We start from the raw sequence: 16,556 nt of genomic DNA, 5'->3' as shown, positions 1-16,556 counted from the left end.
ACTCAGTAATTGTTTCAGTTAGAATTGGCTCCTGCTGTGACAGAAAATCTTTTCAATCTGATATAAGCAAAAGGGGAAAATACTTTTTGCACAAAACTGAAAAATGTATGAATAGGGCTGTCTACAGATGTGATCTCATTCAGGGCTTAAGTGATGTCATCTGGATCCATCACTTGGCTCAGATTTGCCTTTGTATGAAGCTTTCCAGCAGTGTCAGGGAGGATATATGTATGTGTGTATGTGTGTGTGTCCATATATATATATACATATATATATATATCCTTTATATATATTATTTATATAAATTTTAAAATGTTATATACGTATTATATTTATGACATAATGGCTAGGGCAAGGGCTATTGACGCCAGACTGATTGAGTCCAAAATTGGCTTTACCAATTCCTGGCTGGATAACTCTGGGAAAGTTACATAACCTTTTTGTGTGTCAGTTTCTTCATTTGTAAAATAGGGATAAAGTGGAACATATCCTTCACATGGCAGTTGCAAAGATTAGTGGGCTAATATCTGTGAAGTGCTTAGCACAGTACCTGTTATATAGTAAGTGCTATGTAAATGATGGCTTCTATTAATATCATTTGTTATTATTATATTACAATAATATATAATATAATACTATATATAATGTAGTATATTATATAATAATTAAGGATTATTTTATCCCAGATACCTGAATAGTGGAAGAACAAGTCCATCCCCTATAGGTCAAACAAAAAGTACTGTATGTATTCCTTTCATACTTGGGATTTTATGGGAGAGAGATCTGTTAAACACGTAGACATGTGGTGAATGTTAAGGTCGTGGAGACTGTGACAGTAAGAACAAGCAGTGCTTGTGTTCTGGAGTCATGGCTTTGCTTATCTCTTCCCGCAGTATACAACTGGACCGTGGATGAGGTGGTGCAGTGGCTGATCACATATGTGGAGCTGCCTCAGTATGAGGAGACCTTCCGGAAGCTGCAGCTCAGTGGCCATGCCATGCCGAGGTCAGGAAGGGACTGGGTTCTCTCACTGGGGATGCAGGGAATGGGCTGGGGTCGGCTTGCCCTCACGTTGCTCTCACCTGTTAACTGAAGTTTCACCCCTTTCAGGGCAGGATCTGTAGACTTCTCACATTTACTGTGCACTTGCTAGAAAGCATATGGACACTCCACATCTGTTCTCTTACTTAATATTTCTGTCAATCCTGGGACTAGTACTAATAGCTACCATTTATTGAGTGCTTAGTTTATGCCAGGCACTCTACTTAACACTTTATGTACAGTATCTCATTTAATTCTTACATCAATCCTGTAAGGTAGGTATTATTGTATCTAGATGATGAACCTGGCCTAGTAACTTTTCCAAGGTCACATGGCTAGTTAGAGGCAAAACTGCGATTTGAACCTAGATCTGGGTAGACTTCAAAGCCTGTGTTTTTTCTCTTTTTCTTTTGCTGTCCCCCCAGCAGTTGCCTCTTTCATTGCCCAGGAGACTCGGGGCTCTTTTAACCTTCCCGGAACTATCCATCTGCAGTTTATCTGCTCTAAAGAACCGGTGCAGAGGTGGGGGCTGACTACCATTGGCCCCAGTCTCCTCTCTGGAATGACTCTTCCAACAGCTGTTATGCCCTAGCTCTGCCTCCCTTTCAGGCACAATGTACTAGGACTTGGGGTGGGTGTGGGGAGGGGATGGAATACTGCTTGGACTTCTTGTTATGTCAAACTAGCGCCATATGTCATTCAGTCATTAATCCATTCACTTATTCATTCACCCAGTATTTACTGGGTACCTGCTCTGGGCCAAGCACTTGTGCTGGGTGCTGGGGATAAAGATGACAGCAACCTGCCCTTGCCCTCAAAGGGCTTACCGTCTGGTAAGTGCTGATTATGTATAATCTGTCATCTTATTATGTAGGTGCATCTGGTTATGAGCTTCAGCAAAGGGGAAAGGGGAAGGGGAAGCTGTTGGAATGCCCACACATCGCAGCCTCCAGCCACAGGGCTACCGGGCGCTGCTGTCCAGGCCTAGCTGAGCTGGCTGGTCCCTCCTCTGCTGCCTGCAGCCTCTTATTCACAGCTTCTCCCTACTCTGGAGAGAGTAATAATCTTAATGTCTGTACATCCCTTTATAGGGTACTTTCCTACCTATTATTTCAGTTGATTCTCACAATTCTGGGAGGAAGGAATTATTATCCCAACTTTCAGGCAAGCAAACTGAACTTCAGATATTTTATGATTTTTCAAAGCTGGTAAGTGGCAGAGCTGGGATTTGAACTCAGGTCTGCCTGGTTCTAAGTGCCCTGCTTTTTTCACTGCACCTTCCTCTTGCCCCATGTAGTTTGAAAATAGGCTTCCTGGAAATACTCAGTTTAGTTCTATTTAACAGAACTTTACCAAGCACTTACCATGCGCCATGCTCTCTCCTGGGTCCTGAGGACAAAGAAATGCATTAGACCTCACATTTGCCTTGAGGAACTCCACGTTTAGTGGAAAAGACAGACAATTAAACAGATGATTGACCATGAAGCTCCAGCATTTAGGTTTCTTTCCCATGGAAATAGCAGTATTGCCTTGTGGATCCCTGGCCTGTTCCATCTTGAAGAACGGCTATGGCTTGGATTAAAACTGTAAAACATAGGGTAAGAAGTTAGTTCTCAGGCAGTGCACTCACTTGGCCATTCTGTGACTAGGATTAGATCCAAGACCAGACCCAGCCAGGCTGGGCATAGGGGTAGAGATAAACAAGCTGTGGTACCTTAGCGACAGCAGGAAGCATGGAGCATTCAGAGAGTAGGGTGTGGGGTAGAGTGTGGGCGCTTCTAGGCCCATCCCTAGGCAGCGTGGTATAATGGGGCGGATCTAGCAGATTTGTGTTGTATCCTGCCTTTGCCACTTACTTGCTGTGTGACTTTGGGCAAGTTACTTACCTCTAAGTCTCATTTTTCTTATCTGTAAAATGGAGCTAATAATAGAACTGGGTTCTTAAAGTGTGAGGACTAAATGAGGTATTGTATCTAAAGTGTCAGAACAATATGAGATATACACAGCTGCTTATTAAATGTTAGCTCCTTTCTCATTTCTCATTTCTTAGAAGTTCTAATGCAATGCTTGTTGTCAGCAGATTTATATTTAATGACAATGTGTTAGGATTAGGATAATTCAGAGGTCCCTAGAATCGCTGGGTCACGTGGCATAACATTTTGACCTGGGCTGGACAGGCGAATGTGTTTGCAAATGGTGGGAGTATGGGGACAGGTATATAGTGGATAATCCCTGGAAGGAGAAGTACAACAGAAAATTTACAGTTGGGTGTGGGAATGGTTACAGATGGATAATCCTTTGAGAGTAGGACATTCAGGAGATGGTGGACATGGGGAGAAGGGTGAACAAATTCTTGGTGAATGTTATGTGTCCTGTTCACTGCTTGTTGAGATCCACTGGTACAGACTGTGTACTAGAGTGCAGAGGGGAGCAATCGCCAGGAGCTAGAAGTCATGGAAGTGTTCCTGGGCGAGGTGGGTAGTCCTACCAGGATCCTTCCTGCTTTGCTGGCAGGGAACTGAGCCCCTACTCTTTGTCCCAACAGGCTCGCTGTAACCAACACCACCATGACAGGGACTGTGCTAAAGATGACAGACCGGAGCCATCGGCAGAAGCTGCAGCTGAAGGCCCTGGACACAGTGCTCTTTGGGCCTCCTCTCTGTGAGTCCTGTGGCAAGAAGGGCTGCTGATGTGCCATGGACCCGAAGGCAGTTGGAGTGGCTGGGTTGAGGTCCTGGGTCTGCCCTAAAGGGATAAAATGAATGTTCTAGAGAGGTACACAATGCTGCTGAGATCCAGGGGAGGGATAAAGAAGGCATCCTATAGAAGAGGTGGCGTGTGACCTCTGCCTTTAAAGATGGATAGGGTTTTATTCCATGGAGGTGGCAGGAGAGGGCATTCTAGGTGGAGGAAACAACCTGAGCAGGGATACAAACACTAAAATTTGAATGGCATGCTCAGGTATAAAAAGTAACCCAAAAGGGGCTGAGTGCCATTTAGCTGTTCCTGCTCTCAGCTGTGGATATGCAGAGAGTATGAACTGATTGCTGGACATTTTGTGTCCTTGGACAGACAAACGGGATTAAGCAGGCTTTCACTGAATCAATAGAGACACAATCAGACCAAGGAAGTTTGGTCTCTTCAACCCAGGGTTAGTTGAGGGTATTAGGTGCTTCAACTCCTGAAGATCTGCGAGGTGGGAAGGGCCAACATTGCCAACCTTTTTTTATTCTAAGTGAACTCAGCACAGAAGTAGTAAGATTTCTTAGAAAATTAGTCTTGACCAAACAGTCTTAGGGCCTACTCCCTGCCCTTTGGGAGCTGTTGGCATCAATTGAGGATGCCAGCAGCAGAATGCTATAGAGCCAAGAACCAGTCCAGAGAAGCAGCTGGCAGGCAGAGTCATGGGCAGTATAACATTTCCCTGTCCGTGCATTTGGCTTGACAAGTGCCCAAGCTGATGTCTCAATAGAGGTGGATGGGTCTGTACTTTCCGTGGTTTAAAAAAATTTTAATAGACTTTATTTATTTATTTAGTTAGTTATTTGGCCATGCGGCTTGTGGGATCTTAGTTCCCCAACCAGGGATCGAGCCCAGGCCCACAGCAGTGAAAGCCCGAGTCCTAACCACTGGACCACGAGGGAATTCCCTATTTTCATTTTTTTAATTTAAAAAAATTAAAAAAATTTTTTTTTAGCCACACTGCACAGTATCCTAGTTCCCCGACCAGGGATTGAACCCGTGCCCCATGCAGTGGAAGTGCAGAGTCTTAACCACTAGACTGCCAGGGAAGTCCCTAGACTTTATTTTTTAGAGTAGCTTTAGGTTTACATCAGAATTGAGTGGAAGCTACAGAGATTTTCCATATACCTCCCGCCCGCATGCACGCACAGCCTCCCCCATTATCAGCATCCTCACCACAGTGGTACACTGTAACAACTGCTGAACCTGCACTGACACAGCATTATCACCCAGAGTCTGTAGTTTACATTAAGGTTCACTCTTGGTGTTGTGCAGTCTGTGGATTTCGACACATGTATAATGATGTGTATCCATCTGTGTGGTGTCATACAGAATGGTTTCACTGCCCTAAAGATCCTCTGTGCTCCACCTATTTACCCTGCTCTCCTCCTCAACCCCTGGCAATCACTGATTTTTTACTTCTCCATAGTTTTGCCTTTTCCAGAAGATCTATATCTTTTGAAAATGTGAAACAGAGCAACATGGGAGAAGACCATTTCCATCTCCTTTGTTGCCCTGTTTTTGGTCCTAGGACACATTTTTTCTTGTGATTCATTTATAAGTTTTGAATAAATGACACAGCGAAGGCATTACTCTTTATATGAGACCCACCCTGCATACTGAGCAATGGCCTTTCATTCATCCACTAACATTTATTGAGCACCTACTGTGTACCACTATGCATGACAGGGTCCCTGCTCTCAAGAAGTTCCCTCTGAGTGGAGATTGGCATGTCAACAAATTTAATAAATGGTCAACAAATACAGTGGTATAACTGTCGTGTAAGTCATTCCATAGTTCAGGCGGGAGCACAAAGTAGGGAGGAGTTTTCAATTGCAGACCAAGAAGCTTTATGGAGAGGATCACTCTTGAGTTGACTCTTGAAAAATGGGAAGTGGCTTTATTAAACTCTCTCCGTTAACAGCCTATTCCCCTCTCTTTGTATACACCAGCAAGAACACTTCTGCCAGAAGAATCAAACCCAGCAGTGAAAGCTAAGCTATCTTTGCAGAGGCTGTCCTCCGTCACACCTTAGTTAGAGGAGGTCTCCGCCAGCCTGAAAGTCTTCCTTAGTCTTCTGAGACATATTAACAGACTGTTACATGTTCTGATTCAAAATAGGATTTACCATATCTGAAAGGGTGCATTAGAAACTGCAGGTTAAAGTCAGCAAGGATTGTATATGGAAAAATCAGCTAGGGCTGGAGAGCATAGGAACCAGAATCCTGAGTACATACATGGTACTGAGTCCCAGAGGTCAGAGCCAGCAAGAGGAGCCTTGGTGAAGCAGGTTAGACTGATACCAGGACAGGAGTATCTTCTCCTAGACTCATTTCATATAGCCTATAGGTTGCATATGACCTAATCTAAGGGAGGTCAGAGGTCAGCAGAAAACTATTTCTGAGATTGGCAGAGCAGGGGTACTAGAGCTAAGAAGATACTTCACACCCACTAGGATAGCTACAATAAAAGCGAAAACAAAAAACAGAAAGTAAGTGTTGGCAGGGGTGTGGAGAAATCAGAACCCTTGTACATTTCTGGTGATAATGTAAAAAGGTTCAGCTACTGTAGAAAATAGTGTTCCTCAAAAAATTAAACATAGTTATCATATAACTCAGCGATTCCATGCCTAGGAATGTACCCAAAGAACTGAAAACAGTACTGAAACAAGTATATATACATAGCAGCATTATTCACAATAGCTGAAAAGTGGAAGCAACCCATATATCCATCAATGGATGAATGGATAAATAGTTGTGGTATATAAATACAATGAACTATTACTCAGCCATAAAAAAGAATGAAGTTCTGATACATGCTACAACATGGATGAACCTGGAAAAAAGTGGCCTAAAAAAGTGAAAGAAGTGAAAGAACTGAGGGAGTGAAAGAAGCCAGACATAAAAAAGGACACATATTGTATGATTCCACTTATATGAAATATTCAGAATAGATAAATCCATAGGGACCACATGCAGATTGGTGGCTGGCAGGGGCTGGAGGGAGTGGGAAATGGGAAGCGACTGGTAATGGGTATGGGATTTCTTTTTGAGGTAATGATAAGGTTCTAACATTAATTGTGCTGATGGTTACACAGCCTTGTGAATACGCTAAAAGCACTGAACTGTACAATTTAAAAGAGTGAACTTTAGGGTATGTGGATTATATCTCCATCATCCTCATCATTATACACAAATTGATTTTTTATAACTCCTGGACTTCCATTTAGAGAACTTCTTATAAAGTTTAGGAAAGCACCTTGGTCTCTTCAGAATTGCCACTCACTGTGTGACCTGGCGTAGGTCACTTTTCTCAGTATGTGTTTGCTGATTTGGATCATGAAACAGCTGAACTAAAGGATCCTTATAATTCCTTTCAGCTGTACATTCCATGATTTGGGGCAAGAACCCTTTGGTTGATAAGGGTTCTGTGTAAAAGACAGGAGGAGGTCTGTTCTCTCCTCCTGTATCCTGTACTCTTAGGATTTCTGTATTTGGCCCTTGCCTTATCAAGTGACCTTTGGCAATTTAGTTCTCCTGCCTAGATTTAGCTTCCCTCATCTGTAAAATGGGCTTGGTCGTTAAGGCTCTTACTGGCTCTCTCATTCAAGGACTCAGGTAGAGTTGGTGTACTCCTGGGAGCTAAGATTTTGGAATCCAGCAGCTGTCCTGATGGCAGAGATTGTTTTTATACTTTCCTGCTGATGCTTCTTAAAGAAAAATTTTGAAAATTGCCAGCTGGAACCTGAGGAAGATACTAGGAAGCTCTTTGCCAGGAGACTTCTGCAAGGGCGGGGCCATGCCTGGTGGGTATCTGCAAAGAATCCCTTGATCTGTGTCCCTCTCAGCTCTGTTTTCCCATTTGCGCATGGACTGAAATCCCTAGGTCAGTGCTCTTCCCTGTGCAGCACTCACGTAGGACTTAGAGTGATGGCCTGTGCTGGCTCTGCTGGGTTCTACGTCCAGGGTAAGCGCTCAGGCCTCACCACAGGCTTGTAGTAAACACCCCCAGAGCACCTGGGCCCACTTCAGTTTCCAGTCATGGCTACCTCTCCCAGTCTTAACGAAAATCCCACCTTCGGTCTGAGGTTTGAGAAATCGCAAATCAAAATTTTGTTTACAGTAGCTGGGGGTGTCTGCTGAGTGAGCGGGATCCATCTACCCACAGCAGCCTCAGAGCTTGGGAAGGGGGAAGAGGGGTCACATTGGCTCAGCCCAGAGTCCTGACAGTGGCAGACAGCTCAGTCCTCCCCATGTGGCCACAGAGCAGCACAGGTGCTTTCCTGTCTTTTCCACCTGCAGAGTTGGCTCCAGGCTGGCCCACCTGGGGCTCTCCTGGCCGTGCCGCTAGTCAGGTGTCAGGTGTGCTCTGAGACATAGAGGCCCAAGGACAGTGTTCAGTTTGGGGCCTAAGTTGATGTCTCATTAGGGCAGCAAATGATTCACTGAGGGAGAAATTGAGGCCCAGATGAGGTGAGTTTTTAGACGTCGTTCAGCTTTTCAATAGCAGAGCCATGCCTCAAATCTAGGTCTTTTTTTTTTTTTTTTTTTTTTGCGGTACGCGGGCCTCTCACTGTTGTGGCCTCTCCCGTTGCGGAGCACAGGCTCCGGACGCGCAGGCTCAGTGGCCATGGCTCACGGGCCCAGCCGCTCCGCGGCACGTGGGATCTTCCCGGACCAGGGCACGAACCCGTGTCCCCTGCATCGGCAGGCGGACTCTCAACCACTGCGCCACCAGGGAAGCCCCTAAACCTAGGTCTTTAACTTACATTTCAGTGCTCTTTTCTACTGTATTATCCCACCCTCTTCTTGTGTTAGAGGAAACAAGATATAAGAGTTTCAGCTTTGAAATCAAGCAAACTGGCTCTATCACTCACTCGCTTTGTGACCTTGGGCACATTCCTAAGGTTCTCTGTGTCCCAGTTTCCCCTAAGTAAATGGTAGCTACTGTTTTTAGTGTAATGCCTGCTGTGGTTGGTCTCGGGCTAAGGGCTTATGTGCCCTTTGTGCTCTTAGCACAAAGAGAAGGGTGCAGAGAGAGGCCTGCCCAGTAATTGCGAGGGCTGGGGAATTTTCCTTTGTGATAGAGGAAAAGACGAGACTGTACCTTGTCTTCCTTCCTCAGTGGCTCAGGTAATAGGGAAAAGTCCTCAGTAAGCAGGAGTAGCTGCCTCTCTGGCACAGCTTGCTCTGGTCTCTGTCAGCTCTGTTCTTACCCTCTTTCTCCTTTTTGTTATGTTCCAACTTACCCTTCAAGCCTTCTCTAGGATGCCTTTCCAGCCTCTTCCCGGGCATGCTCAACCCTTCCCTCTTACTTTCCTCTGGGGATTCACAGCCCTTTGTACCTGCTTTTTTGTTTGTTTGTTATTTCAGATTTGCCTTTTTTTTTTTTTGAAGTATAGTTGATTTACAATATCGTGTTAGTTTCAGGTGCACAGCAAAGTAATTGTACCTGCTTTCTGTATAAGGATATGTTTTCCTGTCTGTTACTCTTTAAACTGGAAACTCCTTGAGGGTAGACACAGCTTTGTTCATCTGTCATCAGCACTCAGTGTAAGGCCCAGCAAGGAAGAAGTGCCAGGAGATGAATGCTAGAAGTTACACAGAAGGAAGCTGGGGGAGGTGGGAGAAGAGTCTGGCCCAGCTTAGTTGTGGGGAGAACCGCACCCTGTAGTGTCTGTGCATAGGTGAGGCAGCTAAGGCAGTTTTTGGCTACAACCAGAAGGCAGGAGGGCCCAGAAATAGTTCTTACAGGTTAAACAGATACCTCAGCACAGAAGGCTGTGTAAATGACAAGAGAAACTCCTAGCACATACATTAGTGTGGGCAGTAGAGCGGTGGAGAGGATAGACTGGGAGAGGGGATTCCAGAAAGTGATAATTATTGGAGGCTCATGTTCTCAGTGCTAACTGGCACCCTGAAAATTCTCACCGTCACCCCTGACTGTGTTCACATGTAAGCATCTCGTTTGTTTACACCCTCCTCCCTTGCCTCGGGCCTGATTGTGTTAACAGTTGACCTAATTTTGCTAAAATCTGTTTGCAGCACTCAGGCTGGGAACTCTGCCACCCTCTGGCTCCCCAGGTCCTAACCAGCTTCCCTGGGTTCGCTCTGTTCACCTAGCCAGCCACCTCTGCTCTCATGAAACCTCCATGGTTTCTCTGTGGCTGTGTTCCCTGGTGTGAGGTGGATTCTGAGAGCTGAGCTCCAGTCGGGGCTGTGAGGACAGCTTGCCATATTTTTTCTGATCCCAGGAGCTGGTATTTATTTGCCTTCCACGTGCACTTTATATTGTACCTCCCCTTTCCTGCTAAAACCTCCCTTTCTTCTTCCCTTTTTCTCTCCTTTCCACCTTTGCTGAGTACCTGCTCTGGCCAGCCTCTATGCTAAGTATGAGGCTACAGAGATAAGTAAGTCTTGTGCCCTGGTCCTGAGTAACTCACAGATTACCAGAAGGTGACTGCCATGGAAGCTGAAAAACACACAGGGCCGACCTTGAGATAATACATGTTTTTAGCTGTCCAAAGAGTGGTTTGGTCAGGGAATCCTAGTTCAGAGGAGAAGGAATGGGCAGGTCTCTGTGAACTGTGGTAGGCTGGGAAGGTGGTGGGAATTGAAGAATAGGACTGAGATTATGATAGGAAGAAGTACATCACTAATAAGGCATAGACTAGACTCTTAAATTCCCTATTTTCCTCTCTTCTTTTTCTGACAATAGTTTATAGATTCTGTATTTGTCAGGGTTCTCCAGAGAAACAGAACCCATAGGTTATGTACATAGATATATATATGAGGAGATGTATTATGAGAATTGATTCATGCTATTATGGAGGCCAAGAAGCTCCACAATCTTTCCGTCTGCAAGCTGGGACCCCAGGAAAGCCAGTGGTATAATTCAGTCTGAGTCTGAAGGCTGAGAACCAGGGGAGCTGATGTAAGAGGGCAGGGGAAGATGGATGTCTCAGCTCAAGCTGAGAGAGCATATTTGCCCTACCTCTGCCTTTTGGTTCTGTTCAGGCCCTTAGTGGCATGTGGACGATTGGATGATGTCCAGTCGCACTAGTGAAGATGACCTTCTTTACTTAGTCTACCGATTCAAATACTAATCTCTTATGAAGACAACTCCACAGACACACCCAGAAATAATGCTTTACCAGCTATTCAGACATCCCTTAGCCCAGTCAAGGTGACACATAAAGTTAACCATCACAGATTCCCTTAGGACTGTGGGGTTCAGCCCGGGGCCCCACTGAAGAGAACTGACAATTCTCACATCTACTTCTCCAACTCCTACCTCTTCCTCAAATCCCACATCTACATTCTTTATTACCTATGGGATATGCCCATCTAAATGTCTCCAAACACCTCAAAGCACTTTCATTTACAACTATGCATTTGATCTTTTAGTAATTCTGTGATAATGCATTTTACAGTCGAGGAAGCTGAGACCCAGATGGGGGAAATGAATTTCATGACAAATTGGGGCAGAGGCAAGCATAGAACCCAGACTTCCTCATACTAAGTGCAGGATGCTTCCTTTGATGAAACAAAAATTTCTCTACATGAGGCCTTACGTGTAACCTCAAAGGCCTGGCCATTCAGCCTTTGGATCTTCACTGTCCTGATGACAGTGCCACAGCCAGCTCCCAGCATGTTGTTTCATGGGAAAACTCAGGACTTGGAATCCTTAGAGTTGAACTCAGGCTAGATCAGGGGATATAGGCATCTCCATGGTGAGAGATGTTTGCATGTAGTAAAACAGAAACAATACCTGCTGCATGAGTATGAGAAAGTGGGGTGTAGCAGAAAGACCGTGCAGTCAGGCAAATCTGGATTTGAATCCAAGCTCTGTCACTTTTTATGGACTCTGGCAAGTCAGTGCCTCTCTGGAGCCTCAGTTTTCTGGTCTACAGAATGGGAAGACTCTACCTTATAGAATAGTTGTGAGAATTTGAAATGAATATAGATGCCTGTTCCATTTTATATTTTCTCTATTTCCCTTCTTTGCTTATGTGGATTAAAGAGAGGGAGATATCACACTTGAGGCTTGTCAGTGAAGATTCAATCCCACTAATATTTATTGAATACCTTCTGTGTGCTGGTCAGTGCTGTGCTGGGCACTGGCCTACAGACAAGGGATGATCAGTAGGGGCCACAGAGTAAACCAGCTAGATTAGACTTATTTTCTTCCCACCAAGCTTGGTAGCCCACGGGATGTGACAGGCAGTATATTTGAGCTTCAGCTATGCATTTGAAAAGGCAGAGGGATATATGGGATGGATGCTTGTGTATTTAGGTGGAGTCAAAACTGGCTGAAGAGACCCAGGGGGTGACTGATAGAACCTATCCTTGCCCCTGGTCATTCAGTATTTTTATTTATGTGTTGGATGAGAATATGAAGCTGGGAAAAATAGGATCTTGTTTCAAATCGATCTAGAGAAGGTAGAATAAGGGACTGAATAGAATAGATCCGCGCCCAATCTGTATGCCCACCTTAAGAACTTTGAAGTGTTGGAGGTAATAGGGGGAGGGTGCTGGTCGCATGGAGTCTTGTTTGAACAGAGTACCTTTGACTTTGAGTAGGAACGTAAAGGAGATGTTGATGGTGAGAAGCCCTGGGAAGCCAAGATGAAAAGTCTTTAATAAACAGGGGAGACAAACAGCACCCCAGCCTTTGGTGGAGGCTGGATAGGAGGCAGATGTGTTCCAGAAAGGAAAGCAGCTCACTGTGCTGCAGAGATATCCCTTCTTGGGACCTGAAGGATGGGAGAGTGGGGACTTGAGAATGGCTGGAAGTATAGACCTTCCAGGAAGCTAGAGGATGGCCGCTAGAGGACCCTCAGTTTTCTCTGTTAGAGTCTGGCATAAACACGTAAAGGACACGGCTACACCCTGGACCTAGTAACTCCCTCTCTTGGATGGAAATAGAATGTGCTAATCTGTCCTTGATCCCACACCATTCCCAGGTCCTATCGCTCAGCCTTTCAATGAGGAGCTATGAATATAACCCTTTTTGTCAAACTGGGCCTCAGCTTCATGCAGTGGGATTTCAGCTACATGTGTCTTTTCCTGCTGTCTAGACCCTGCCTCAACTCGGTGGCTCCACTGGATCCTTTTGGATTCCCCTCAGCCCCTTGTCCTTACTGGGCACGGAAATCCCATCAGTCCTGCCTCCCCCTCCCCAACACCAGGTGGCCCACTGTGCACAGGATGTCATTACCTCTTTTCCCTCATCTGGGGCCCCTCTGAGCCATAGCTGCTCTATCTCAAGTGGAGTACAATGCAGGCAGGGCCTACAGGAGCAGCCTCTTTCCCTGCTGGTGTCTCTTTCAGTCTCCTGTGCTGTGGCCGAGAGCCCAGGTCTGGCACACCAGGACCAATCTCAGGCTCCAGGACTGCCCCTCTTCTGGCTGGCTCAGTTCTTGGGACATGGTTTTTACTCTTATCTTCTGATGTTATTCCTTGTCTAGCTTTTCGGTTTTGCTCTGGAGACTGAGCATTGCTTTGAACCCCTTGCTGGCGGCCAGGGCCCTCGCACCTCACCAGATTGCTGCCAGGCCTTCCCTGGAGGTATTCTCTCTTCCTGGCACATGTCATGTCTTAATGTGTACCAATCTCTTGATGCTACTCCTGTTCTACCTGGTCTCTGGGCTGAGCCGCAGCCTAGAAATGCTCTCTGTAGATGAGACTTGCAGACCTTTACCTGCTCTGGTCTTTGTACCTTGTACCTAGAATAGCCTCGTAGTCCAGGAGACCCAGCTCCTGCAGTAATCTCAGTCCCACAGCCAGTCCTCAGGCTCCAGTGACATTGCTTGGTACCCTTACCAGCCATCCCCTTCTACCTAGTGTAGCACTGTAGCCTTGCTTACCCTGTAGGGTAGAAGCCACTGCATCTGGGCACATGGGCTCATCGCAGCCCAGAATGGCTGGGATGTATTGAGAAGGCACTAGTTCTCTTCACTGCGTATTAGGAGAGTACGATCCAGTAAGCTTCCTGTATTGCTCTAAGGCCTCTCATCCTTTCCAAACTAGGCCTTGACTTAGTAGAGAAAATGGCACAGAGTGTGGCCAGTGTGTGTCTAAGAAGAGAAACGAATTCCTCCTGAGCGGGAAGGCTTTGTGGAGGAGGGGCTGCAGCAGAGTCTGCAGGGCTAAGTGTGTAGTGGGCACCCTGACTCACTGTGCCCTTCTTCTCTGGCAGTGACCCGCCATAATCACCTCAAGGACTTCATGCTTGTGGTGTCTATCGTTATTGGTGTGGGCGGCTGCTGGTTTGCTTATATCCAGAACCGTTACTCCAAGGAGCACATGAAGAAGATGATGAAGGATCTGGAGGGCTTACACCGAGCTGAGCAGAGTCTGCATGACCTTCAGGAAAGGTAAGGCCCTGTCCCTTCCCCACGGCCCTGGTGCTGCCATCTCTTGGGAGCCTCCAGTTTCCACCTGCGCTGTGGGCCGTCTGGCTCCTGAGACCCTGCCGACGACGTAGAGGCCCAGGCTGTGTCATCCTTCCAAACCTGCATCAGAGCCTAGGTTCCTGCCATTCCATTCGCACAGGCAAGTATTCCTCCCCAGGGCAGAAGCTTATTTCTATCTTTTCTCCCTCGGAGCTTCAGAGGGAGAAGTGTGGAGCTGTCAGAGGTCTTGAGCTTCCCTGGTTGGATGACTAGTTAGGGGTCATTCTATCCTCCGTCCCACCTCTGGACTGCTTCCCTTCCCATAGAAGTAGACATAATTAACTGTTCTTCACTGTTTCCCAAAGAAACCTCACAAATCTGTCTTCCTAATACCTTTCATGCTCTCTTGTACAGCATCTAAATCTCATGAGACTCACTTGTTGTATGACTTTGGGTAAATCCCTTTCCTTTCTAGGACTTATTTCCTCATCAGTAATGTAAAGGCATTGAACTAGGAGAATACCAGGGCCTTCTAGCTCTGATAGTCTGGTATTCTGTTTAAATAAAACATGGCTTAGAAACTATTGTAGAAGATCTAGCTGTGAAGAGAAGGTGCCAGTCAGTCAGCCAACCTAAGTATTGGGTTGGCCAAAGTTTCCCTCGGTTTTTAAAGTAAAAATAAAAGACACATTTTTCATTTTCACCAAGAACTTTATTGAACAGTGTATTCACCGTTTTGTTCCACTACCTTCTGCCATTTTTCAGACAGCTTCGTAGTTCCATCTCCCCAAAACTTTTTATCTTTTTGAGCAAAGAACCGTTCCAGGTGCCTTTTACAGTCTTTCAGGGAATTGAAATTTTTTCCATTAAGAGAATTTTGTAAAGACCGAAATAAATGGAAATCCGAAGGTGCAATATCTGGTGAATACGGCGGGTGAATCAGAACTTCCCAGCCAAGCTGTAACAGTTTTTGCCTGGTCATCAAAGAAACATGCGGTCTTGCGTCATCCCGATCAAAGATTATGCATTTTCTGTTGAATAATTCTAGACGCTTTTCGTCGAGTGCTGCTTTCATTTGGTCTAATTGGGAGCAATACTTGTTGGAATTAATCGTTCGGTTTTCCGGAAAAAGCTCGTAATAGAGGACTCCCTTCCAATCCTACCATATACACAACATCCCCTTCTTTGGATGAAGACCGTTCTTTGGTGTGGTTGGTGGTGGTTCATTTCACTTGCCCCACGATCTCTTCCCTTCCACGTTATTGTACAGTATCTGCTTTTCATCGCCCGTCACAATTTGTTTTACAGACAGAACATTTTCGTTACACTTAAGTAGAGAACCGCATGTGGAAATACGGTCAAGAAGGTTTTTTTGCTTAACTTATGTGAAACGCAAACATCAAAGCGATTCACATAACCAAGCTGGTGCAAATGATTTCCTACGTTTGATTTGGATATTTTGAGTATGTTGGCTATCTCCCGCGTGGTATAATGTTGATTATTCTCAATTAATGTCTTGATTTTATTGCTATCAACTTCAACTGGCCTACCTGACCGTGGAGCATCATCCAGCAAGCACGAAACTTCACAAACCACTTTTGACATATTCAATCAGTCACAGCACCTTCTCCATACACTGCACAAGTCTTTTTCTGCGTTTCATTTGTGTTTTTATCTTTCTTGAAATAATAAAGCCTAATAAGCTGAAAAATGTTGTTTTTTTCTTCCATCTTCAATATTAAAATGGCTACACAAAAATTCACCAGTTTTTTTTTTTTTTTTGCGGTACGCGGGCCTCTCACTGTTGTGGCCTCTCCCGTTGCGGAGCACAGGCTCCGGACGCGCAGGCTCAGCAGCCATGGCTCACGGTCCCAGCCACTCCACGGCATGTGGGATCTTCCTGGACCGGGGCACGAACCCGTGTCCCCTGCATCGGCAGGCGGACTCTCAACCACTGCGCCACCAGAGAAGCCCCCAAAATTCACCAATTTTGATAAGTTTTTTTTTTAAATGCATGCTGATATGACAGCTGTCACAATACAATGTAACAAAATTGTTTCCAATGAAGTTAAAGACAACTAAGCGCTACTGGAACCATCTTACAGAGAAAAACCAAACGAACTTTTTGGCCAACCCAACACTTCCTGAAGTCTAGGAATCAGGTCTGTGCAGGGAATTGTAAGGAAGTCACTGCTCCTGGGGCCACAAAGCTCACACTTAAGAAGGAGCAGTGACTCAGTGCCAGCTTATGGGACGAGAGCTTCAAGGACTGGAAGGGCACAGAGGTAGGAGATGAGTGGATGTGGAGTCTGAGGAGGTGGCCTTGAAAGACGGGTAGGAAAGATGTAACCTGGTAGTTCTGGTTGAATGTATAGAG

At 45.6% G+C, this 16,556-nt stretch overlaps 1 protein-coding gene across 5 annotated transcripts in view; it reads left to right on the top strand.

Annotated features, from left to right (window-relative positions):
• The window catches only part of STIM1 (stromal interaction molecule 1), a 188,081-nt gene that overhangs the window by 152,214 nt on the left and 19,311 nt on the right, over positions 1–16,556 (top strand). For all 5 annotated transcript variants that reach the window (XM_022565776.3, XM_022565778.3, XM_022565779.3 and 2 more), the window contains 3 exons: positions 894–1,005; positions 3,587–3,702; positions 13,984–14,161. In XM_022565776.3, the coding sequence (XP_022421484.1) occupies positions 894–1,005; positions 3,587–3,702; positions 13,984–14,161 (406 nt within the window). The remainder of the gene's footprint in view (positions 1–893; positions 1,006–3,586; positions 3,703–13,983; positions 14,162–16,556) is intronic.

The sequence above is a fragment of the Delphinapterus leucas genome, chromosome 7 (genome assembly GCF_059928025.1).
Source record: "Delphinapterus leucas isolate spDelLeu-1000000601 "Yukka" chromosome 7, BTC_Dleu_Yukka2, whole genome shotgun sequence".
Lineage (NCBI taxonomy): Eukaryota > Metazoa > Chordata > Mammalia > Artiodactyla > Monodontidae > Delphinapterus > Delphinapterus leucas.
Note: the sequence above shows the minus strand (reverse complement) of the source record. Positions and strands in the feature narration are given on the sequence as shown.